Source organism: Rhinoderma darwinii, chromosome 1 (assembly GCF_050947455.1).
Source record: "Rhinoderma darwinii isolate aRhiDar2 chromosome 1, aRhiDar2.hap1, whole genome shotgun sequence".
Taxonomy (NCBI): Eukaryota; Metazoa; Chordata; class Amphibia; order Anura; family Rhinodermatidae; genus Rhinoderma; species Rhinoderma darwinii.
Genome location: NC_134687.1, coordinates 81,043,688 through 81,065,662, shown reverse-complemented (window position 1 = coordinate 81,065,662; position 21,975 = coordinate 81,043,688). Strand labels below are relative to the sequence as shown.

Genomic DNA, 21,975 nt, shown 5'->3' with positions numbered 1-21,975 from the left:
GGACCCTCAGAAGCAGCCAAATGAGCACGTACGAAGAGGGTCAGACTCTCACTGAACTCATGCTCATGACCGCGCTGATTGTACGAACCCTTTAAGGATATGGACATACCCAGGTCTGCTACTGCTGTATGGGCACTGATACATGGCGCTACAACAGTATGGGCACTGATACATGACTGCTACAACAGTATGGGCACTATTAGGACTGGCACTATATTACAAATATAAATGGAGAAAATGGAACATGTCCTTTCCTGGAACACGAGCAGTTGTAGTCTGAGTGGGATTATTTATAACTAATCTAAGGAAATCAGGTACTGCCCCTATCAACCAATCAGGGCTCTGATTTTATTTCCCATCCTGTGCTGGATATATGACATTAGTAAAAAAAAAACAACTGGTTGCTATGGGCAACACAATTATATTTGTACAGATTATAATTCCAATTCAAGGCAGCTGCACATTATTGTTATACACAGCCTGGAATACGGAGCTGTCAGTAATACATGCAGGACTACTATGCCACGTCCATACTGCGCCTCCACAGCAGCTCATGTGCACCCAGAACACATCATGGATTATCACGCACAGGCAGTAATAATAAGAATACCTCTTTCTTCTTTTGTCCTCCCCCGATCTGCAGGCATAGGATCAGGATGAGTAGATGCTGCAGAGCTGCTCTCATGCTGCACGCCATGTTTGTGGAGCTCAGTTTCCCCATCAGCACCTGCTCTGCTGCCATCAGCTGCTCTCACTGGCTACACAGTCAGCCAATCAGCGACCGAGGAGGACGCAGAGCATCACTGGTAGTGTAGTTTTCTCAGACCGAACTGCACTACAGCATCAGGTTAGTGCTAGTTTCTACTGTTATAAAAGAACTAGTCCACAATGGTTCCTTAGCAGTCAGTGTCCTGTCATTTTAGGACTTAAAAGGGTTGCACGCTTTCAACAAATTAATTTTATTTCTTGCATAATTAAAAGTTATACAAATTTCCAATATACTTTCTGTATTTATTCCTCACGGTTTTCAAGATCTCTGCTTGTTGTTATCCAGTAGGAACATAATTGATTTCTTCCATTGGATACTATTCTGTCCATGGTCATGTGATGGACACACAGGTGCACAGCTCGTTACAGTTACAGTATGTGTACCTGAGTTGTGTCTTCATGTGCATTCATGTGGATGTTACTGCGACACGTACCACCTACCTAAACATCGTTGCAGACCAAATACACTTCTTTATGGCAACAATATACTCAAGTGGCAGTGACCTCTTTCAGCAGGATAAGGAAAAATAACATTATTCTTTGCGTTTTAAATTTACGCTGTTCATTTTGCAGCATAAATAACAAATTACCTTTATTCTATTGATTGATATGGTTACGGCAATAGCAAATATGTATAGGGTTATTTATTTATTTTTACTACGTTTGCACAATAAAAACACTTTTAAAAGAAAATATATATATTTTTTTTCATCGCTGCATTCCAAGAGCTGTAACTTTTTTTTTTCTTTTGCTCGATGTAGCCGTATGTAGGCTTGTTTTTTTACGGAAGGAGATGTAGTTTTAATTCTTTTTATTTTTGGGTACATGAGATTTATTGATTAACTTTTATTAAATTTTTTGGGGGAGAGGATGGAACAGTTTACTGTATATTTTTCTTATGCCATTCACCTTGTGGTTTAAATAACATAATAACATTATTGTTCGTGATACAATCATATATGTGATACCATATACATGTGTTTATAATGTTTTGTTTACCCTTTCAAAAAAGAAAACCACTTTTTATGGAAAAAAAATGTATGACTTTTTTTTTTTACTGCGCACCGTTTTTTAATTAACTTTATTTAACAGTAATTAATATTTTTTTTTCAGTCCCAATAGGGGACATCTCTATACGATGCTTTGAACGCTGCTATAATATTTTGGTATATTAAGTAGTCAGTGTGAAAACTGGCATGGCCTTATAGGCATACAGCTATGATGGGCTTAAGAGCCTTTGTTAGTCCATTCGCAGGCCACCAATGCCTGACAGAAGGAGCTCCCTACCTCTGTAAAGAACTTAGATGCTGCACTCGCTATTCAACTAGGCATCTAAGGTGTTGAATGGTTGGGATCGGAGCAGAAGTACAGCTGTCATTAGACAGCCGAGCACTGGCTGCTCCCAACACGGGACACCTGAGCTAGGATTATTCTGATGCACCATGAAAAGAATTATGCATCAGAATAATGCCCATTGGTGACCCCCGTGAAAAGGTGTATCGGCAGTAAGAGGTTAATAAGGTTATTTTTTGTCATGTTGCATTTTTTGGGGGCCAAATATGGTTACTAGTGGAGTTCCACAGAGGACAGCGTTGTATTGTTTCAGATATTTTTTAATGACCTTGCAGCTGGCATAAGTAGTAAAATTGGAGGAAAGACAAATTTCACTATAATATAATAAATACAAAAACACTGGGTAAAGCTGAAATGAAAAATAACTTGGAGATATTAGTGGACATCTAATTGAACTGTAGCAACCAGTGCCAGGCAGCTGCTGCCAAGGCAGGTAAGATCAAAGGTTGCATTAAAAGTTGCATAGCTGCTCATGTTAAGAATATAGTTTTAGTTAGAACACACATATCAGAAGTCTGTACAGAGTACTGGCTAATAATCCTTGTTGTATAAGATCCTTGTTATACCCAGGACTGTAACTATAACAAATGTTAATATGACTGTTCTTATATTTATGTCATTTCTTAGCAGGTTCAAGCAGGTAACCATAATCTTATTGAACTGTGTACATACAGTATTTGAAGCCGTCAAGCAGTAAGTAAAAGTTTAATTTTCTGCATTTCAACTGTGTGTCTGCCTGCCATTCTTTTGCGCCATCAAAGTTCCTACAAGTGGGACTCCCCTCCACCCTAAAAGATTTTATAGGGGCCTGAATGTTTTTTTTTTTATAGACATAATATTACAGGTTATGTGTTATATGTTCATCCCGGGAAATATTTAAAGTTGGAAAGGATTTTTTTTCCCTTAGATGAGAAAAATTGGCTTCTTTATGGGGGTTTTTCTGGATTAAGACGATAGGATAATAGGTTGAACAAGATGGATTAATGTCTTTTTCAACCTTACTAACTTTGTTGTGCTGAGTGCTGGTTACATTACTGTATATGGACAAATTTGACTATTAGTAGTGCTATGAGAGAAAAAAACAGATTAAAAAGAGTGTAATACCCAATTAATGACACATTTGGTGTTTATTGGTCACTGGCATGCTCTTTTTATGGCACATCAATTACTAGAATGCTCTTTGTATCCCACACCTCTATAGATTACAATGATCTGGATGAATGAAAACCTTCACAGACAGATCTTTAGATTTCTTTATATGTTGTGAATTGATTACTACAGTAAACTTTGTGCAGGTTTAGAACAACTTCTATATTATTTAACTCATCCTTAAAATGAAGTGTAGTAAATAAGCCACCAGTTATTTGAAGTTGAGAATTTGCACCTCCTCCTCTATATTGATCAACCTTTCATACTTCTTGAAATGGCTGGTCTCTTGGTTCATAAATCCAAGGATATTTGTGAAAAATTAGACAACATCCAAAATGTTTAAGTACAGAGTGGTGTCAAAAATATTTAATTATCTTTATATGTGTGAACATATATTGCTTTTGTGAAAGTGATTAGAATATGTTTAAAAGATAACATTTTGCATGGACTCCATCTTGTATGGTAGGCGTCCATTTTGGATCGTTGGAATCCATCTTTTGGCCTGAAGGAGCCATCTTGAGATTAATAAGTAAAAAGTAAATGTCAGCAGATGTCCTGAAGCAATTCTATGTTATGTGTTCTTGAATTGAATGTTTTATTACTCTTGTAAGGAGCAGATCAAATAGCCTTGGCCGAATGGACAATGACATTGTTTACCAGAGGGAGGGGATTCAGCCCTGGAAGAAGCGCTCTGCTTAATTAATTTAAACTTATCTGCAGTCTCCATTCTCTAGTGAGATAAGAAGTAGAGACAAATTAACTTGTGTATCTGAAATGTGTTTCCTTCCCATGGGACAAGGTTCAGGCCACCTGGGGCTTGGAGGGTGAAGAATTATTATAATGCATTGAAATAATTCTTATTGGCTGAATCAGAGTCATTATCATATTGTAGATGATTGGCTGAAACCAAAGCCTACACCTTTCCTGTCATTATACCATATGTGGAGTTTTGGGATATTACCATATATAGAATGTTTATGTTTGCAAGTATGAGGTTACCACCTACTCTCATTTTCTTATAAATAAAGATGGATCCGCCCCCTAGGGCAGAGATCGTTTGAACACTGAAGCTGCGTGTCATGGTCTCTCCGGCCGGCCTCTCTCAGATCCACCATTGACAGAGCATTCACTAATTTGGAGCTCATAGACAAATGCAGATAATGTCCAACGTTAACGGACATACTAAATTCTGCAGCGACAGTGGCTAATACTAAAGTATTCTATTGGCCCCGGTTATTCGCCCATTGTGACTAGCCCTGGCCCGATGTTGATATGAGATTTATAAACTGTGCAATGGGGGAAGGTTATTTGTAGGAAAGTGAGATTAACCTCAAGACTGATGACATGCTTCTCTTCCTTCTCTGACAGATTAGTTACAGAAGTACAAAACAACTTATTAACTGAGCATCATATTGTGACAGGTTACTTAGTATTTTTCTGATTTTAGCAATATGTTATTATATCAATCTGCACCTCAGGAATTGCATAAGTAAGGGCCTGTTCACATCAGCGTTCGGTTCCGTTGATGGGTTCCGTCAGATCTTTCCGTCAGGGTAATCCATCTACAGAAAGCCAAATGGAAACCATAGCTTTCCTTTAGCATTACCATTGATTTCAATGGTAATGCGTCCATTGCTAATGTTTTCTGTTTGTCTCCGTTCCATAAGGTTTCCGGTTTTTTTACGGAATCAATAGCGCAGTCGACTGCGCTATTATTTCTGCAAAAAAAACGCAAACCTTACGGAAAGAGACAAATGGAAGCTATGGTTTCCGTTTCCCTTTCTCTTGGTTCATAAATCCAAAGATATTTGTGAAAAATTAGACAACCATCCAAAATGTTAACCCCTTCCCTCTTTGGCAGCTTTTGACCTTCCTGACAGAGACTCATTTTTCAAATCTGACATGTTTCAATTTATGTGGTAATAACTTCGGAATGCTTTTACCTATCCAAGCGATTCTGTTTTCTCATGACACATTGGACTTTATGTTACTGGCAAAATTTGCTCGATACATTCAATATTTAATTGTGAAAAACACCAAAATATTGCAAAAAAATTAGCATTTTTCTAAATTTAAATGTATCTGCTTGTAAGACAGGCAGTTATGCTACACAAAATTGTTGCTAATTAACATGCCCCATATGTCTACTTTAGATCGGCATCGTTTTTTGAATATCGATTTATTTTTCTAGGACGTTACAAGGCTTAGAACTTTAGCTGCAATTGCTCACATTTTCAAGAAAATTTCAAAAGGCTATTTTTACAGGGGCCAGTTCAGTTGTGAAGTGGCTTTGAGGGCTTTATATATCAGAAACCCCAAATAAGTCACCCCATTTTAAAAACTTCACCCCTCAAAGTATTCAGAACAGTATTTAGAAAGTTTCTTAATCCTTTAGACGTTTCACAGGAATTAAAGCAAAGTAGAGGTGAAATTTACAAATTTCCTTTTTTTTTGGGCAGAAATTCATTTTTAATCAATTTCTTTTGTAGCACAGAAGGTTTTACCAGAGAAATGCAACTCAATATTTATTGCCCAGAGTCTGCAGTTTTTAGAAATATCCCACATGTGGCCCTAGTGTGCTAATGGACTGAAGCAATGGCCTCAGAAGCAAAGGAGCACCTAGTGGATCTTGGGGCCTCCTTTTTATTAGAAAATATTTTAGGCACCATGTCAGGCTTGAAGGGCTCTTGCGATGCCAAAACATTGGAAATCCCCCAAAAAGTGACCCCATTTGGGAAGCTAGACCCCTCAAGGAAATTAGGGGTATAGTGAGCATTTTGACCGCACAGGTTTATTGCAGAAATTATTGGAAGTAGGCCGTGAAAATTAAAATCTACATTCTTTCAAAGACAATGTAGGGTTAGCTAATTTTTTCTCATTTCCACAAGGACTAAAGGAGAAAAAGCACTGCCACATTTGTAAAGCAATTTCTCCCGATTAAAACAACATCCCACATGTAGTGCTAAATGGCTGTTTGGACACACGACAGGGCTTAGAAGGGAAAGAGCGCCATATGGCTTTTGGAGCTCAAATTTAGCAGGAATGGTTTGCGGAGGCCATGTCGCATTTACAAAGCCCCCGAAGGGACAAAACAGTGGAAACTTCCCACAAGTGACCTCATTTTGAAAACGACACCCCTTGAGGAATTCATCTAAGGGTGTAGTGAGCATTTTGACCCCACAGGGTTTTTATAGATTTTACTAGAATTGGGCAGTGAAAATAAAAAATAGAATACGTAGATTTAGTTAAAAATTTTTCATTTTCTCAATAAATAAAAGAAAATAAGAACCACAACGTTTGTAAAGCAATTTCTCCTGAGTACGGCAATACCCGATATGTGGTCATAAACTGCTGTTTGGGCACACAGTAGGGCTCAGAAGGGAAGAAGTGCCATTTGGCTTTTGGAGTACAGATTTTGCTATATTGGTTTCTAGTTGCTATGTCGCATTTGCAAAGCCCCTGTGGGACTAATACAGTGGAAACCCCCCACAAGTAACCCATTTTGGAAACTACACCCCTCAAAGTATTCACCTAGGGGTGTAGCGAGCATTTTAACCATGCAGGTGTTTTGCAGAAATTAGTGTGCACTCGATGTTGCAGAGTGAAAATGGTATTTTTTTCCATAGATATTCTAATATGTGGTGCCCAGCTTGTGCCACCATAACAAGACAGCTCTCTAATTATTATGCTGTGTTTCCCGGTTTTAGAAACACCTTACATGTGGCCCTAACCTTTTACCCGGACTATCGACAGGACTCAGGATTGAGAGAGTACCATGTGAAATTGAGGCTTGGCAACTTACACAGTATAGGTTCACAATTGCAGAGGCTGTGATGTGAAATAATAAAAGAAACCACTGAGAAGTGACCCCATTTTGGAAACCACACCCCTCAAGGCATTTATTAAGGGGTGTACTGAGCATTTTAACCCCACAGGTCTTTTCCATAAATTATTGCGCTGCGGATGGTGCAAAGTAAAAATTTAATTTTCCCTAGATGTGAGATTTCAGTGGGAAATATGTTGTGCCCAGCTTATGCCACTGGAGACACACACCCCGAAAATTGTTAAAAGGGTTCTCCCAGGTATATGCCATATATGTGGAAGTAAACTGCTGTTTGGGCACGCTGTAGGGCTCAGAAGGCAAGGAGCGCCATTTAGCTTTTGGAGCGTGGATTTTGCTTGGTAGTAGTTTTGTTTGGAGTTTTACTGGTATTTCAGTTTATAATTTGGGCGCATATGTAAGCTGGGCAGAGTACATCAGGGGCATAGTCAGGTGGTATAATAATGGGGTAAACAATAAAATAATCCATAAATATTTGTTACGCTGTTAAGCAATCCTTTCTGCACAGGCCGGTGTCGCACTGATAATTGTCTTTACTTATCTCCCATTTGGTCCACACTCCACACATTTGCAGTTTGAGGAATTTTGCTTGGAAGTGTTGTCCTGGTATTATATGGGCATCCTCGCTTCCAGCAGATATATTTGAGTCCTCCCCTTCCTGGTTCCCTAATATTAGGGCCTTGATAAATCGCCACTTGAAACAGAAGAAATGTACCCATCGGGCCGGCACAACTGCATATTTTTCTTTCCTGGCTTATTGGAGCCTTAACTAATTTTATTTTTTCATAGAGGTAGGGGTATGAGGGCTGTAGTTATTATTGGTACCATTTTGGGGTACATGCAACTTTTTGATCACTTGTTATCCTTTTTTTTGGGAGGCAATGTAATAAAAAAAACAGCAATTCTGCCATAGTTTTTTAGGTTTTTTTATATAGCGTTCACCAAGCATTATAAATTACATGTTAACGTTATTCTGTGGGTCAGTATGATTCCGGCGATACCTAATTTATAGCACTTTTTTAACTTTTACAACTTTTTGCACAATAAAATTACTTTTGTAAAAATAATGTATTATTAATTAATTAAGTTGTAAGAGCCATAACTTTTTATTTTTTTTCGTCGACGGAGCTGTATGAGGGCTTGTTTTTTGTGAGACGAGCTATAGTTTTTATAGGTACCATTTTTGGATACATGCAACTTTTTGATGACTTTTTATTTCAATTTTTGGAAGACAAAGTGACCAAAGAAGAAGCAATTCTGGCATTATTTTTTAGGTTGTTTTTTACGGCGTTCACTGCGAGGGACAAATAACATAATATTGTTATAGCTCAGGTCGTTATGGACACGGTGATACCAAATATGTATGGTTTTATTATTATTTTCAATAATAAATGACTTGATAATAGAAAAAGGGCGATTGTGTTTTATGTTATTACTTGAAACTTTTATTTACACTTTTCTTTAGTCCCACTAGGGGACTTGAAGGTCCAACTGTTTGATTGATGTTCCAATACATTGCACTGCCTATGTAGTGCAATGTATTAGAACTGTTGTTAGGCCTCCTGTTGCCATATTAGCAGTTGGCAGCCTTGCCATCGCATGGCAGGCTGCAGATTTGCTACAAACCACTTTAATGCAGCGATCGCATTGGATCGCTGCATCGAAGGGGTTATGGGCAGGGGTGTCCGCTGTAACATACATCGGACACCCACCGCTGATGACGCTGGCTCAGCTTATGAGCCGGAAGCTGAGCCGGCGCCGTCTTGCCGATGGTACCGGAAGCCTTTTAGGCCCCACTGCCAAGCAGGGCATAGGAGGCTTCTGTTGCGGGCAGACCGGTAGGTAAGTATTAGGCCTCTGATCGCCTATGCAGCCACCGGCAACCCAGCGATCACGTTGCTGGGGTGCCAGTGGCTAAAAACTCCTTACATGCTGCGATCTCTATTGAGCGCAGCATCTGAGGGGTTAATCGGCCGGATCGGACGCTAGCTCTGGTCCTGGCCGATACCTCAGTGTGCCAGCTGTAACATACAGCTGTCACCCGGCGGTGATGGTGTGGGCTCAGCTCCTGAGCCCGCACTATCACCGCGACGTAATGGTACTGCGCTTTGCCGGAAGCCCTGCCCGACAGCGCCATATATATACAGCGGATGTCGGGAAGGGGTTAAAGTGCACAGCAGCTAGTACTAACGTTTTCTAATGGCCCCTGTTATTTGTCCATTGTGACTAGCTCTGGCCCGATGTTGATGTGAGATTTATAAGCTGTCCATTGCTAATGGTTTCTGTTTGTCTCTGTTCTGTAAGGTTTCCGTTTTTTTTACGGAATCAAAAGCACAGTCGACTGTGCTATTGTTTCCGCCCCAAAAAAATGGAAACCTTACGGAAAAGAGACAAATGGAAGCTATGGGTTCCGTTTTCCTTTCCGTTGATGGATTCCCCTGACGGAAAGGTCTGACGGAACCCATCAATGGAACTTAACGCTGATTTGAACAGGCCCTTAGTTTGTATCGCCATTTCAATGATAATTTTTCTCATTCCCTGTCCAAGCCAAGGTGTATTTATTTTTCATCTGTGATCATCTCAGACAGTTGTTATGCAAGGAACAGAAAATAGGAAAATTGGGAAATCTGTAACAGCTCTGCTGACTTCAGACAAGGTAATAATTTTGTTTAGTTTCCTTTATTGTGGCTACGCATTTCGGCACTGGACCAGCGTCTTTATTTTGCCAATGATTTATTATGCAAATTACCTATTGCTGTCACATTTACCCTCTGTGCTTCTAGACTGCATGACTATTTTGAATGCATGTGAAATTGCTTTTTCTCCCATCTGTAATATAGGTATGTTTTTTTTTTCTTTACCATATTTTTACTTAAAGGGTTTATCCCTTATTAGGGCATATGGATATCATAAAAGGGGGGGGTAGCCTGCTAGTGCCTGCCCTTGCACTATATGCTGCAGAGGAAATGTATGGCAAGAGATGGGTTCCCCACTGGCAGGTGCAACTTCCCTGTAGCCAGTCCCGTCAGGTTGTGTCATGATCCGTGGGTATGTGAACCCACTAGGCCACACCGCCGTAGCGGGGAGGCAGCTGGCCAAACAATAGCGTACCCAATCAATACAAAGTCCTGCACAAGGGTACCTGAATAGTCCAGACATTCGCAGTGGCTAGGCATAAATGGAACTTCAGACGGCAGATGATGCAAAGCATGGCAGATGACACCAGACGTGGTGTAACACAGCAGACGTGGTAAACGGCACAGCACGACTCCAGCACTATAGACGGCACAGGAACAAATACAGCACGGGACACTCGGTATAAAGGTAGCAGGGCACGGGAGCAGTGGGAACAGGAAACGACTAAGGAACCATTTGCAAGACTAACAGAGGAATACAAACAACGCTCAGGCAAGGATTGGATGGGCGGAGCCCTTTTTATAGTCCAGGGATCTGGGACTAATTAGTTCATTCTTAACTTGTGCGCACGCTGGACCTTTTAGGCCGGGAATGAGCTCAAGCGCGAACCCTAGTGGTCACTACAGGACACAATGGCCGCATGTGCTGGCATCTCCGGAGAGGAAAATGTCGGCAGGATAAAAGGGGTCTGCGACCACGGCCGGTACAGTTTGCCATAGCAACCCACACCCTTTCATCTCCCCCGATTCTGTGATGATCGCCTGCTGGTGGCTGCGGCTACCTTGCTTCCAGCTTACAAGTGCACCCTGATTACTTCAGGCCTAACAGGCTATTTAAAGAGGAACACTGCCTGAGACCATTACCTGTGGATTAAGGTACATTTGATTGAACTAGTTGTATTTGATCCTTCACCTCAGCATTTCCTCTAAATTCTACCTTTGCCTTTCTTCCATCGGATTACTTGTCTGGTATTTGTAGACTGACCTTCTGGTTTTGACCCAGTTCTTGTCTTCTGTTTCGTCTTTGTCTCCTCCTCTGGTCTGTTCCATCTTGACCATTCTCCTGATGTCGATTCCTGGTTTCATTATTAACTTTGTCTCTTCTTCTGCGCTAGACATTCCCAGAAACATATCTACCACTAATTGATGAATAATCTAAGGAAAAATACCTAGGAATCTGATTAGGAAAGTTCATACCTCCTGTCGGGGGTTAAAGGCTATGTATACCTTTGAAAGTAATTTTTTTAATTTATTTTTAATAAAAAGGCCAATCAGTGTGATTGGTGCAATTTTATAAATAGTTTTTATTAAAAATTATTTTTACTTTTTGAGATACAGCTGCTCTGTATTCCTTATATAGAGCAGCTGTATTGTGCACTAAGACCTGAATCCGTCATTCCTGTGGACCTGACAGGTTCAGTATCTCTAAAACGCAGGATCCACCTGTAATCTATCACATCTAAGTTCATAACTTAGATGTGATAGATTACAGGTGGATTCTTGCTTTCAGTGAACCCGTCAGTCCCGCGTACCTGACTGGCAGGGCCGGCTCCAGGTTTATGTGGACGACAGAATCTTAGTGGGCCCCATTGCGGTGCAACTCAAGCGGCGGCAGTATAAAGGCAGAAACATAATGCCAGAAGGATGTAAACATGGATCACTCACCAGTCACATGTAAGTCATGGGCCAATGAATCCAGATGGTGCCGTTTCTGTGATGTGTGAATCTTGATGTACCTGTTACATGGAGGTTGTGATTTCCGGAAGACCTGGTATCTGTAGGCTTTAGTATTTCAGTACCTGGAGGAATTAGAGGTAAACGTGATGTTGATAAACTGCCCCTACCAATACCACCTATACTGTCCCTTACAAGGTACCAACCACCAAAAAAAGGAGACCTTTAAGAAAATAGTTATGGTTCAGTTTTAGTGCCACCTTTCTACTCCCTACACAGTAATACCTCTCTATGTGCTCCCACACAGTAGTAATGTCCCATTTTTGCCCCTAAAGAATATTAGTTCTCTTTCGTGCCCCCACATATTAGTTGTGTCCCTATATATTAGTAAGGCGTCCTTTGTGTCCCTATATATTTTTTAGGTCTCCTTTGTGCCCCCATATATTAGTTAGGCCCAGGGGCGCTGCTAGGGTCTTAAAAGATCAGGGGCACAAGCCCTGAGACATATATATACCCCCCGAACAATAAATAAATAAACTTTTACATACATATCAGAGATAGCATATCTATAAGCCTAAGGCTCCTATAGCTTCACCACTGGATAGAATTGGATGCATTGTCTCAGCAGACAGAATCACACATGATAGGCTTAGATACACAGCTCAGCAGACAGTATCACACATGATAGGCTTAGATACACAGCTCAGCAGACAGTATCACACATGATAGGTTTAGATACACAGCTGAGCAGACAGTATCACACATGATAGAATTGGATGCATTGTCTCAGCAGACAGTATCACACATGATAGGCTTAGATACAGGGCTCCAGCAGACAGTATCACACATGATAGGCTTAGATACATGGCCCAGTAGACAGTATCATGCATGATAGACTTATATACAGGGCCCCAGCTGTAAGTATCCTTGTACTAACATATGTCCACCGCCCAAAAAAATTTGTGTGTGTGTATGTATGTGTGTGTCTGTATATGTGTATATGTATATATATATATATATATATATATATATATATATATATATATATATATATATATAGGAGACAGCATATCTATACCACTACGACCCTATAGCTGTGGATAGGATTAGATACAGTGGCACAGCATACAGTATCACACATGATAGACTTAGATATAGGGCTCAGCAAACAGTATCACACATGATAGGATTAGATACAGGGCCCAGCAGACAGTAGAATTATTTTGCTTTTTTTATGTTACTAATTTTTTTTGGGTTTTTTTACAGGTTCGGTCGTTGGACTACTTCAGATTCCAGGACTACTTCCATGACGGCGTTTTTTTATTCTCAATAAAATGCTTAACGAGGGTTGTGTGGATTTTTTTATTTCAATAAAATATTTTTTCTATGTCCTTGTATTTTTTTAAACTTTATTACTACCGCCTTAGGAAGGGCCGCTGGCTGATTGACAGCGTCCATTACTAAGGCGGGGCTTAGCTTTAGCCGGTGCAGAGGCTAACACTAACCCCCATTATTACCCCGGTACCCACCACCACCAGGGGTACCGGGAAGAGCCGTGTACAATCCGGTACCCGACCATTTGTAGCGCTGGTTGAGAACTGGGGCGGCCGCAGGCTGGTATAATTAGACTGGGAAAAGCCAAAAACAGTGTCCCTTCCCACCCTGGTAATGCTAGCCAGCTGCTGTGTTGTATCTGGCTGCTTATGAAAAATTGAGGGAACCCCAAGTAGTTTTTTCCATAAGAAAATATAATAGAAAAAAAAATGATGTGGGGTCCCCCCTATTTTTCATAACCAGCCAGATACAACGCAGCAGCAGCAGCCTAGCATTACCAGGGTGGGAAGGACCACTGTTTTTTGCCTTTTGCAGCTTAGTAATACCAGCCTGCGGCCGCCCCGGTGCCCGACCATCACTACAGATGGTCGGGTACTGGATTTTACCCAACTCTTCCCGACGGTGGTGGGTACCGGCGTAATAATGGGCGTTAGTGTTAGTTTTTTTAATGGCTAACATTAAGCCCCACCTTAGTAATGGACACGGTCAATCAGCCGGCGGCTATTACTAAGGCGGTAGTAATAAAAGTTTAAAAGAAATTACAAAGACATAGAAAAAATATTTTATTGAAATAAAACACCCCCACACAACCCTCATTAACCATTTTATTGAAAATTAAAAAAGCCGTCATCGAAATAGTCCTGGAATCCGACGTAGTCCAACGACCAAACCTGTAAAAAAAAAAAAAAAAAAAATTATAACACATGTGGTAGGCTTAGATACAGGGCCCATGTGTGTTATTGTCTGTTACACCATGTATCTAAGCCTACCACATGGTAGGTTTAGATACAGGGCCTCAGCAGACAGTAATCTTATACTGTATAAGATTACTGTCTGCTGGGGCCCTGTATCTAAGCCTAACATGTGGTAGGCTTAGATACATGGCCATACATACATACATACATACATGCCCCCATATAGAAGTTAGTCCATTGCCTGTGCTCCCATATAAAAGCTAATCCCCCAGTTTGGTGACTTTGCGCCAATAATAGTAGTTTAAAAAAAAACTCACCAATCACGTTCCCACGACGAGCTGAACGGTCCCGTCACTGCCTTCTTATTGGTACTTGGCGCTGCTCGCATCCACAATAACAAAGTGATCTGCGCAGATGACGTAATCACATCAACGTGACATGATTACGTAATCTGCGCCACCGTTCAGCTCGTCGTGGGAACGTGATAGGTGAGTTTTTTTAAATTATTTTTATCTTCACCTCTCTGCAATCTACAACGGACGGCTATAGTTAATTTAAGCAGTTGGGCGGCGTAAAGCACCTGGCGGCCCAGTGTGCCCCTACAAGAGCAGTGGGCCCCGCCGGCACTTGCCCGGGTTCGCCGGGTGCTGACGCCTGCCCTGCTGACTGGAACAGGATTTAGCGCTAGATACAGCTGCTGTGTACAGAGAATACAAAGCAGCTGTATCTCAAAAAGTAAAAATAATTTTTAAAATAAACTATTTATAAACTTGCACCAATCACACTGGTTGACCTTTTTATTTAAAAACATTCCTTTCAAAGGTTTACACAGCCTTTAAGGGTGAAGAACAGGGGGAATCCTTAGATCTATCCACCTGAGTAGATCAGTCACCTTTTTACAGTAAGCATTGATGCCAGGACGGTACCATATTAAATGAGCAAAATCAACATCAGTCATCGGACACCTATGACATTGAAATGTAGGAATTCTAGCAATTTTGTAAAGTCAGATTGGTTTGAGATAGCATTGATGCAGTATATAGAACTGAATCAGCGTGTTATTGACTGCTGGGGATCATTACAGATGGGATCTGAGACCTTCAGACCATCCCTCACTTGTAATTGAAGGGATGAGAATCTTCCACAGGTAAGTGTGTATCAGCTGATTCAGAACTAATAAGGACAGTATACAGGGCCAAAATGAACCCTTTTGGACGCAGAATTAGAGTAAGAGGGTATGATTATCTGTATGAATGAGGGTCAGCGAGTAATATAATTACAGAATTACAGAATATAAAAATATTCGAGATAAATGAAAGAATAATCATTATTAAAATTGATTTTAAGTGCAAAAGCAAAATGCACAGAGCTTATCAGTATGAAAATATAAATGGGAAATTATGTCGTCCTACACTCTAAATGCTTTTACCTTGTTTGCTAAAAAAAAAAATGAGACTTAGAATCCACAAAACTAATTTTAATAATATTGTTAAGATATTCATGTGACCATATAGTTGTACTGTAAAGATTCTACATGTTATTATAATTGTGCTAGCAAGTTGTTGTCATATTAAAGTTTCAAGTGCATAATAGATTTACTTTTCTTTCTCAAATGTCTTTTTAACTTTTTATTTGAAAGATAAAAGAACATATGATAAAAGTCTTCATGTGACATCTCAGACAGTTGTTCTATTTCATACATATACAGTGAAGGAAATAAGTATTTGATCCCTTGCTGATTTTGTAAGTTTGCCCACTGTCAAAGACATGAACAGTCTAGAATTTTTAGGCTAGGTTAATTTTACCAGTGAGAGATAGATTATATTTAAAAAAAAACAGAAGATCACATAGTCAAAATAATATATATTTATTTACATTGTGCACAGAGAAATAAGTATTTGATCCCCTACCAACCATTAAGAGTTCAGCCTCCTCCAGACCAGTTACACGCTCCAAATCAACTTGGTGCCTGCATTAAAGACAGCTGTCTTAAATGGTCACCTGTATAAAAGACTCCTGTCCACAGACTCAATTAATCAGTCTGACTCTAACCTCTACAACATGGGCAAGACCAAAGAGCTTTCTAAGGATGTCAGGGACAAGATCACAGACCTGCACAAGGCTGGAATGGGCTACAAAACCATAAGTAAGACGCTGGGTGAGAAAGAGACAACTGTTGGTGCAATAGTAAGAAAATGGAAGACATACAAAATGACTGTCAATCGACATCGATCTGGGGCTCCATGCAAAATCTCACCTCGTGGGATATCCTTGATCCTGAGGAAGGTGAGAGCTCAGCCGAAAACTACACGGGGGGAACTTGTTAATGATCTCAAGGCAGCTGGGACCACAGTCACCAAGTAAACCATTGGTAACACATTACGCCGTAATGGATTAAAATCCTGCAGTGCCCGCAAGGTCCCCCTGCTCAAGAAGGCACATGTACAGGCCCGTCTGAAGTTTGCAAATGAACATCTGGATGATTCTGAGAGTGATTGGGAGAAGGTGCTGTGGTCAGATGAGACTAAAATTGAGCTCTTTGGCATTAACTCAACTCGCCGTGTTTGGAGGAAGAGAAATGCTGCCTATGACCCAAAGAACACCGTCCCCACTGTCAAGCATGGAGGTGGAAACATTATGTTTTGGGGGTGTATCTCTGCTAAGGGCACAGGACTACTTCACAGCATCAATGGGAGAATGGATGGAGCCGTGTACCGTCAAATCCTGAGTGACAACCTCCTTCCCTCCACCAGGACATTAAAAATGGCTCGTGGCTGGGTCTTCCAGCACGACAATGACCCGAAACATACAGCCAAGGCAACAAAGGAGTGGCTCAAAAAGAAGCACATTATGGTCATGGAGTGGCCTAGCCAGTCTCCAGACCTTAATCCCATCTAAAACTTATGGAGGGAGCGGAAGATCCGAGTTGCCAAGCGACAGCCTCAAAATCGTAATGATTTTCAGATGATCTGCAAAGAGGAGTGGGCCAAATTTCCATCTAACATGTGTGCAAACCTCATCATCAAATACTAAAAACGTCTGACTGCTGTGCTTACCAACAAGGGTTTTGCCACCAAGTATTAAGTCTTGTTTTCCAAAGGGATCAAATACTTATTCCTCTGTGCACAATGCAAATAAATATATATAATTTTGACAATGTGATTTTCTGTTTTTTTTTAAAATATAATCTATCTCTCACTGGTAAAATTAACCTAGCCTAAAAATTCTAGACTGTTCATATCTTTCACAGTGGGCAAACTTACAAAATCAGCAAGGGATCAAATACTTATTTCCTTCACTGTATAAATAGTTTACTATGTCTTTAAATTGTTCAAAATCAATGTCTGTTCATCAATACATCAATGCAACGTTCTGTATGATGCAATTACTTAATGGCCTATTAAAGTGGATCTTTACAACATGATGTGATACAGAACAATAGATTGGTCTTTTATAGTTCTTTTTTATTTGTTTGGTTTTATTATTAAATTATTCACACATTTCACTTCACTTTATTGACACTGGTTGTCTTGCCATGAATACTAATGTATATCAGATATGAAAATACTGAAGGAATGATTTACAAATGGCTCCTCATATTATATTCTTTAAATGGGATAACATCTGGAGAAGTTCCGTTTGGCCCACAACATGCAGGTGCTTAATTAAATAATTGATCCTATGGACTACTCCCAACGACATTAGAGACACATTGCATTATTCCTATGGAACTACATGAAACGTTTTTACTGAACAAAGAAAACCACAAATATTATAGACATATTCTAGAACATACAAACTATAATGTCATGCTTTTCTATAACTGTTTGTATTATTTGCTTGAGATATTTGTACATACAATTTATTCATAACCCATAAGAAAACAAGGGTTGAAAATCGGACCGTATAATGACAGTGTTTTAAGGCCCTTTTACAGAGGCCAATGTTCGGGAAAACGGGCGTTCATCGGCTGATCACCTTTTTTATGCAGCCAATAATATGGTCGCTAGTTGGAGGCACATCTATCTTCCTGTGTAAACAGGGACATGTGCTGCCGACATAATGGATATGTATGAGGACGAATGATTGTAGTAATGATTGCTCGCACCCATACATAATCGATTATTGCTCCTTGTAAAATGAGCAAACGAGCGCCAATTGATGAGCTGTCTTGACAATCGGTGCTCGCTTTCACGGCATATTGCACCATGTAAAAGGACCCTTACTTTTAGTTATAGACACCAGATTGCACTATGATCAAAAACAGTGACCCTTTAGTTCTTGTCTGAATTACATACTCTAGGCAATCACTGTTTGACTATTATAAAGATGTATTGGATTTTCCAATTTAGGTAAGCCAACCGGGAACATAAGGACCCCCTTTAACTAAAGGGGTTGTTTTACCATGAAGGACATTTCTGACATATTCACAGAACTCTTCTGGGACCCGCATTTATCTCTAGAACGGGGACCCCTAAACCCCGTTCTAGGTTTTTGTGCTCACGCTACCTCCCGGGCCACTTACTGATTACATAGTCAGGAGTTACGGAAACAGCGTAAATAGCTGAGCTACGCTGTTGCCGTAACTCCCATAGAACCGAATAGTAGTTACGGAAACAGTATAGCTCGCATGCTACGCTACATGCGTAACTGCCATTCACTACTATGGGAGTTACGGAAACAACGTAGCTCAGCGATTAATGCTGTTTCCATAACTCCTGACCACGTCCCGACCATGTAATCAGGAAGTCAGCATGAGCACAAAAAACTAGAACGGGGATTAGGGGGCCCCCGATCTAGAGAAACTGTGTGATGCCTAGTAGAGCCTAAGGGGTGGTGCATGACACAGGGATGCAAGGAACACAAAAGAAAGAATATCTCACTACCTCGCCGATCCTTTAATTTCTGACATTTACTTTCTGAAATTGACTGATAGTATTTTTTAAGTTAAGCACGTGTTCCCTTTAACACTTTCCTGGGCTATGCAGAAAGTTGACAACTACAAACAATATGCCTCTTCTAAATACATTAAATATCTGAGGGTCACATGTATTAAAACTTGTGCAGACAATAACTGGAATTGTATTCTATTGTATAGCAACTTGTCAGATGTCTGCTTTTATTTTTTAAACCCGTTATAATGCTATGAGCAACACCTCTTGTTTTATGTATATACTGGTAAAAAATGTACACAGCAACAATTGTCCTTTTCATGTATTTAGATGGTACATATTCCTTCCCACGTAGCCAGCTGAGGGTCTAAATGGGCAGTTGTTTTGTTTAACCCCTTCCCGACATCCACCGTGTGTGTGTATATATATATATATATATATATATATATATATATATAAATATATATATGTTAAAGTTAAAAAAAAAAATCCATGTAAAAAAAAGTAAATAGCATACTGCAATTTAAGGTACAATACACACCAAAAAGTCGTTATCCAAAGATAGATTTTTAATATTCGTAATTATACCAGTTTAAGTGTGATGTTTCGGTCATCTCTGACATTCATCAGGCACTGTAATATCCTGGGTTCTGCGTAATGGCGCTTAATATATGGCGGCTTGCCGCATGTGAAGAGAGCCTCCACATGCGGCAAGCCGCCATACATTAAGCGCCATTACGCAGAACCCAGGATATTACAATGCCTGATGAAGGTCAGAGATGACCAAAACGTCGCACTTAAATTGGCATAATTATGAATAACATACTGTATATGTTATCCCGCGTCCGTAAAAGCCTAAACTTTTACAATATATGACTATTTAGCCCGCACAGTGAACGCTGTAAAAAAAATGTAAAACACCAGAATCGCTGGTTTTTAGTACCTCATCTCTCACAAAAATTGGAATAAAAAGTGATCAGAAAGTCTCATATACCCCAAAATGGTGCCATTAAAAACTACAGGTCACGCTGCGAAAAAAATAAGCCCTCACACTGCTTAACCCCTTCCCGCACCTTGACGTTAATGCACGTCAATGTGAGCAGTCACTTTGCGCACCTTGACGTGCAGTAACGTCTGTGCTTTGACAGTTAACAGCCGCGCGGCGCTACACCGCAGCGGCGGTTAACTGTGCAGGGTGTCTGACCTGCATTCCCCGTTGCCGATCAGCGGTCCATCGCCGCTGATTTCAGCAGTTAACCCCTTAATTGCGGCGTTCCATTTTGAACGCCACAATTAAGGTGTTTAGCGCCGATCGGCAGCCCCCATGTGAAATCACGGGGGCTGGCGATGGTACACATGGCAACCGGACGCCAGACAATGGCTTCCGGGCTGCCATGTACAGAAGCCTAGGAGGACCAGCCTCTGCTTGTCCTCCTAGGCTTCCTGTCAGTGTGACTGTTACGTCACAATGACAGTTGGAATGCATTACACTACGTGTGTAGTGTAATGTATTCCAGCAGCGAACAGAGCTGCAAGTCTAAGTGTCCCCTAGTGGGACAAGTGAAAAAAGTAAAAAAAAGAATGAAAATGTTTTAAAAAAAGTGTAAAAATAAAAGTTATAAGTGACATAAACATGAACTGCTTTTTTTCCTATAAGTCTTTTATTATAGGAAAAAAAATGAACACGTAAAAAAAAAGTACACATATTTGGTATCACCGCGTTCGGAACGACCCCAACTATAAAACTGTTATATTATTTTTCCTGCACGGTGAACACCGCAAAAAAATAAACGAAAAACAATGCCAGAATCACTATTTTTTGGTCACGACCCCTCCCAAAATATACAATAAAATCTGATCAAAAAGTCGCATGTACGCCAAAATAGTACTGATACAAACTACAACCCGTCCCGCAAAAAACAAGCCCTTACACAGCTTTTTTGACTGAAAAATAAAAACGTTACGGCTCTCAGAATACGGTGACACAAAAAAGAAATTATTTTCTAAATAAGTTATTTTATTGCGCAAACGCTGCAAAGCATAAAAAAAGATATACATATGGTATCGCCGTAATCGTACCGACCCGCAGAATAAAATATAATGGTCATTTATAGCCCAGGGTGAACGCTGTAAAAAATAAATAAAAATCATTGTCAGAATTGAATGTTTTTGGTCACCTGGCTTGCCGAAAAATGGAATAAAAAGTGATAAAAAAAATGGCATGTACCCCAATATGGTACCAATGAAATCTACAGATTGTCCCGCAAAGAATAAGCCCTCACACGGCTCCGGTGGTGAAAAAATAAAAAAAGTTCTGGCTCCCAGAATATGGCGATGCAAAATGTGCAGAATATTCCAAAAGCGGATAAGATCAGGCACCATTTATAAGTGCCACAAAGGCCACATATCTGCGGATTATTATTTATTTACCCCATTATTATACCCTCTTATTATACCCTGATGTACATTGCCCAGCCTACATGTGTCCCCACATTATAAACTGAAATACCAGCAAAACGCCAGAGCTACTACCAAGCAAAATCTGCGCTCCAAAAGCCAAATGGTGTCCTCCCCTTCTGAGCCCTACAGCGTGCCCAAACAGCCGTTTACGTCCACCGATATGGCATCGCCATACCCGGGAGAACCCGGTTAAAATTGTAAGGTATTTGTGGCACAAACTGGGCACAACATATAGTGCACTAAAATGGCACATCAGTGGAAAATTTAAATTTTCACTCTGCACCATCCGCTGCGCATTAAACCCTTCGCGCACCATGACTTAATAGCATGTGGTGTGGGGGGTGATATATGGAGCGTCTCACGCGCTGAGCCCGCGCCATACGCTGCGGGTGTCAGCTGTGTATTACAGCTGATACCCGGGACTAACGGACAGAAACAGCGAACACGCTGTTACAGGTGCCTGTAAAAATGACAATATACTGCAATACATTAGTATTGCAGTGTATTCTACCAGTGATCTAACGATTGCTGGTCTCCTAGGGGGACTAATAAAATGTGTAAAAACAAAAGTAAATAGTTATTATTAATGGAAAAAATTTAATAAATATTTCAAGTCCAAAAATAAACTCTTTTCACATTTTTTTTCTAAAGTAATGTAAAAAAAGAAAAAAAAA

General features: G+C 40.3%; 1 protein-coding gene across 3 annotated transcripts in view; it reads right to left on the bottom strand.

Moving 5' to 3' along the window:
• Positions 1 to 21,975, bottom strand: part of TUSC3 (tumor suppressor candidate 3) — a 716,299-nt gene that overhangs the window by 359,572 nt on the left and 334,752 nt on the right. The window contains exon 2 of one of the 3 annotated variants that reach the window (XM_075860050.1): positions 11,692 to 11,825. The exons of 1 other annotated variant lie outside the window; for it this stretch is intronic. Coding sequence is in view for 1 of the 2 variants with exons in the window: in XM_075860035.1 (XP_075716150.1) it covers positions 611 to 742 (132 nt within the window). In the remaining variant the exon portion in view is untranslated. Of the gene's footprint in view, positions 1 to 610; positions 752 to 11,691; positions 11,826 to 21,975 lie in introns of those variants that run through there. One more of the 3 variants, XM_075860035.1, reaches the window with a different exon arrangement.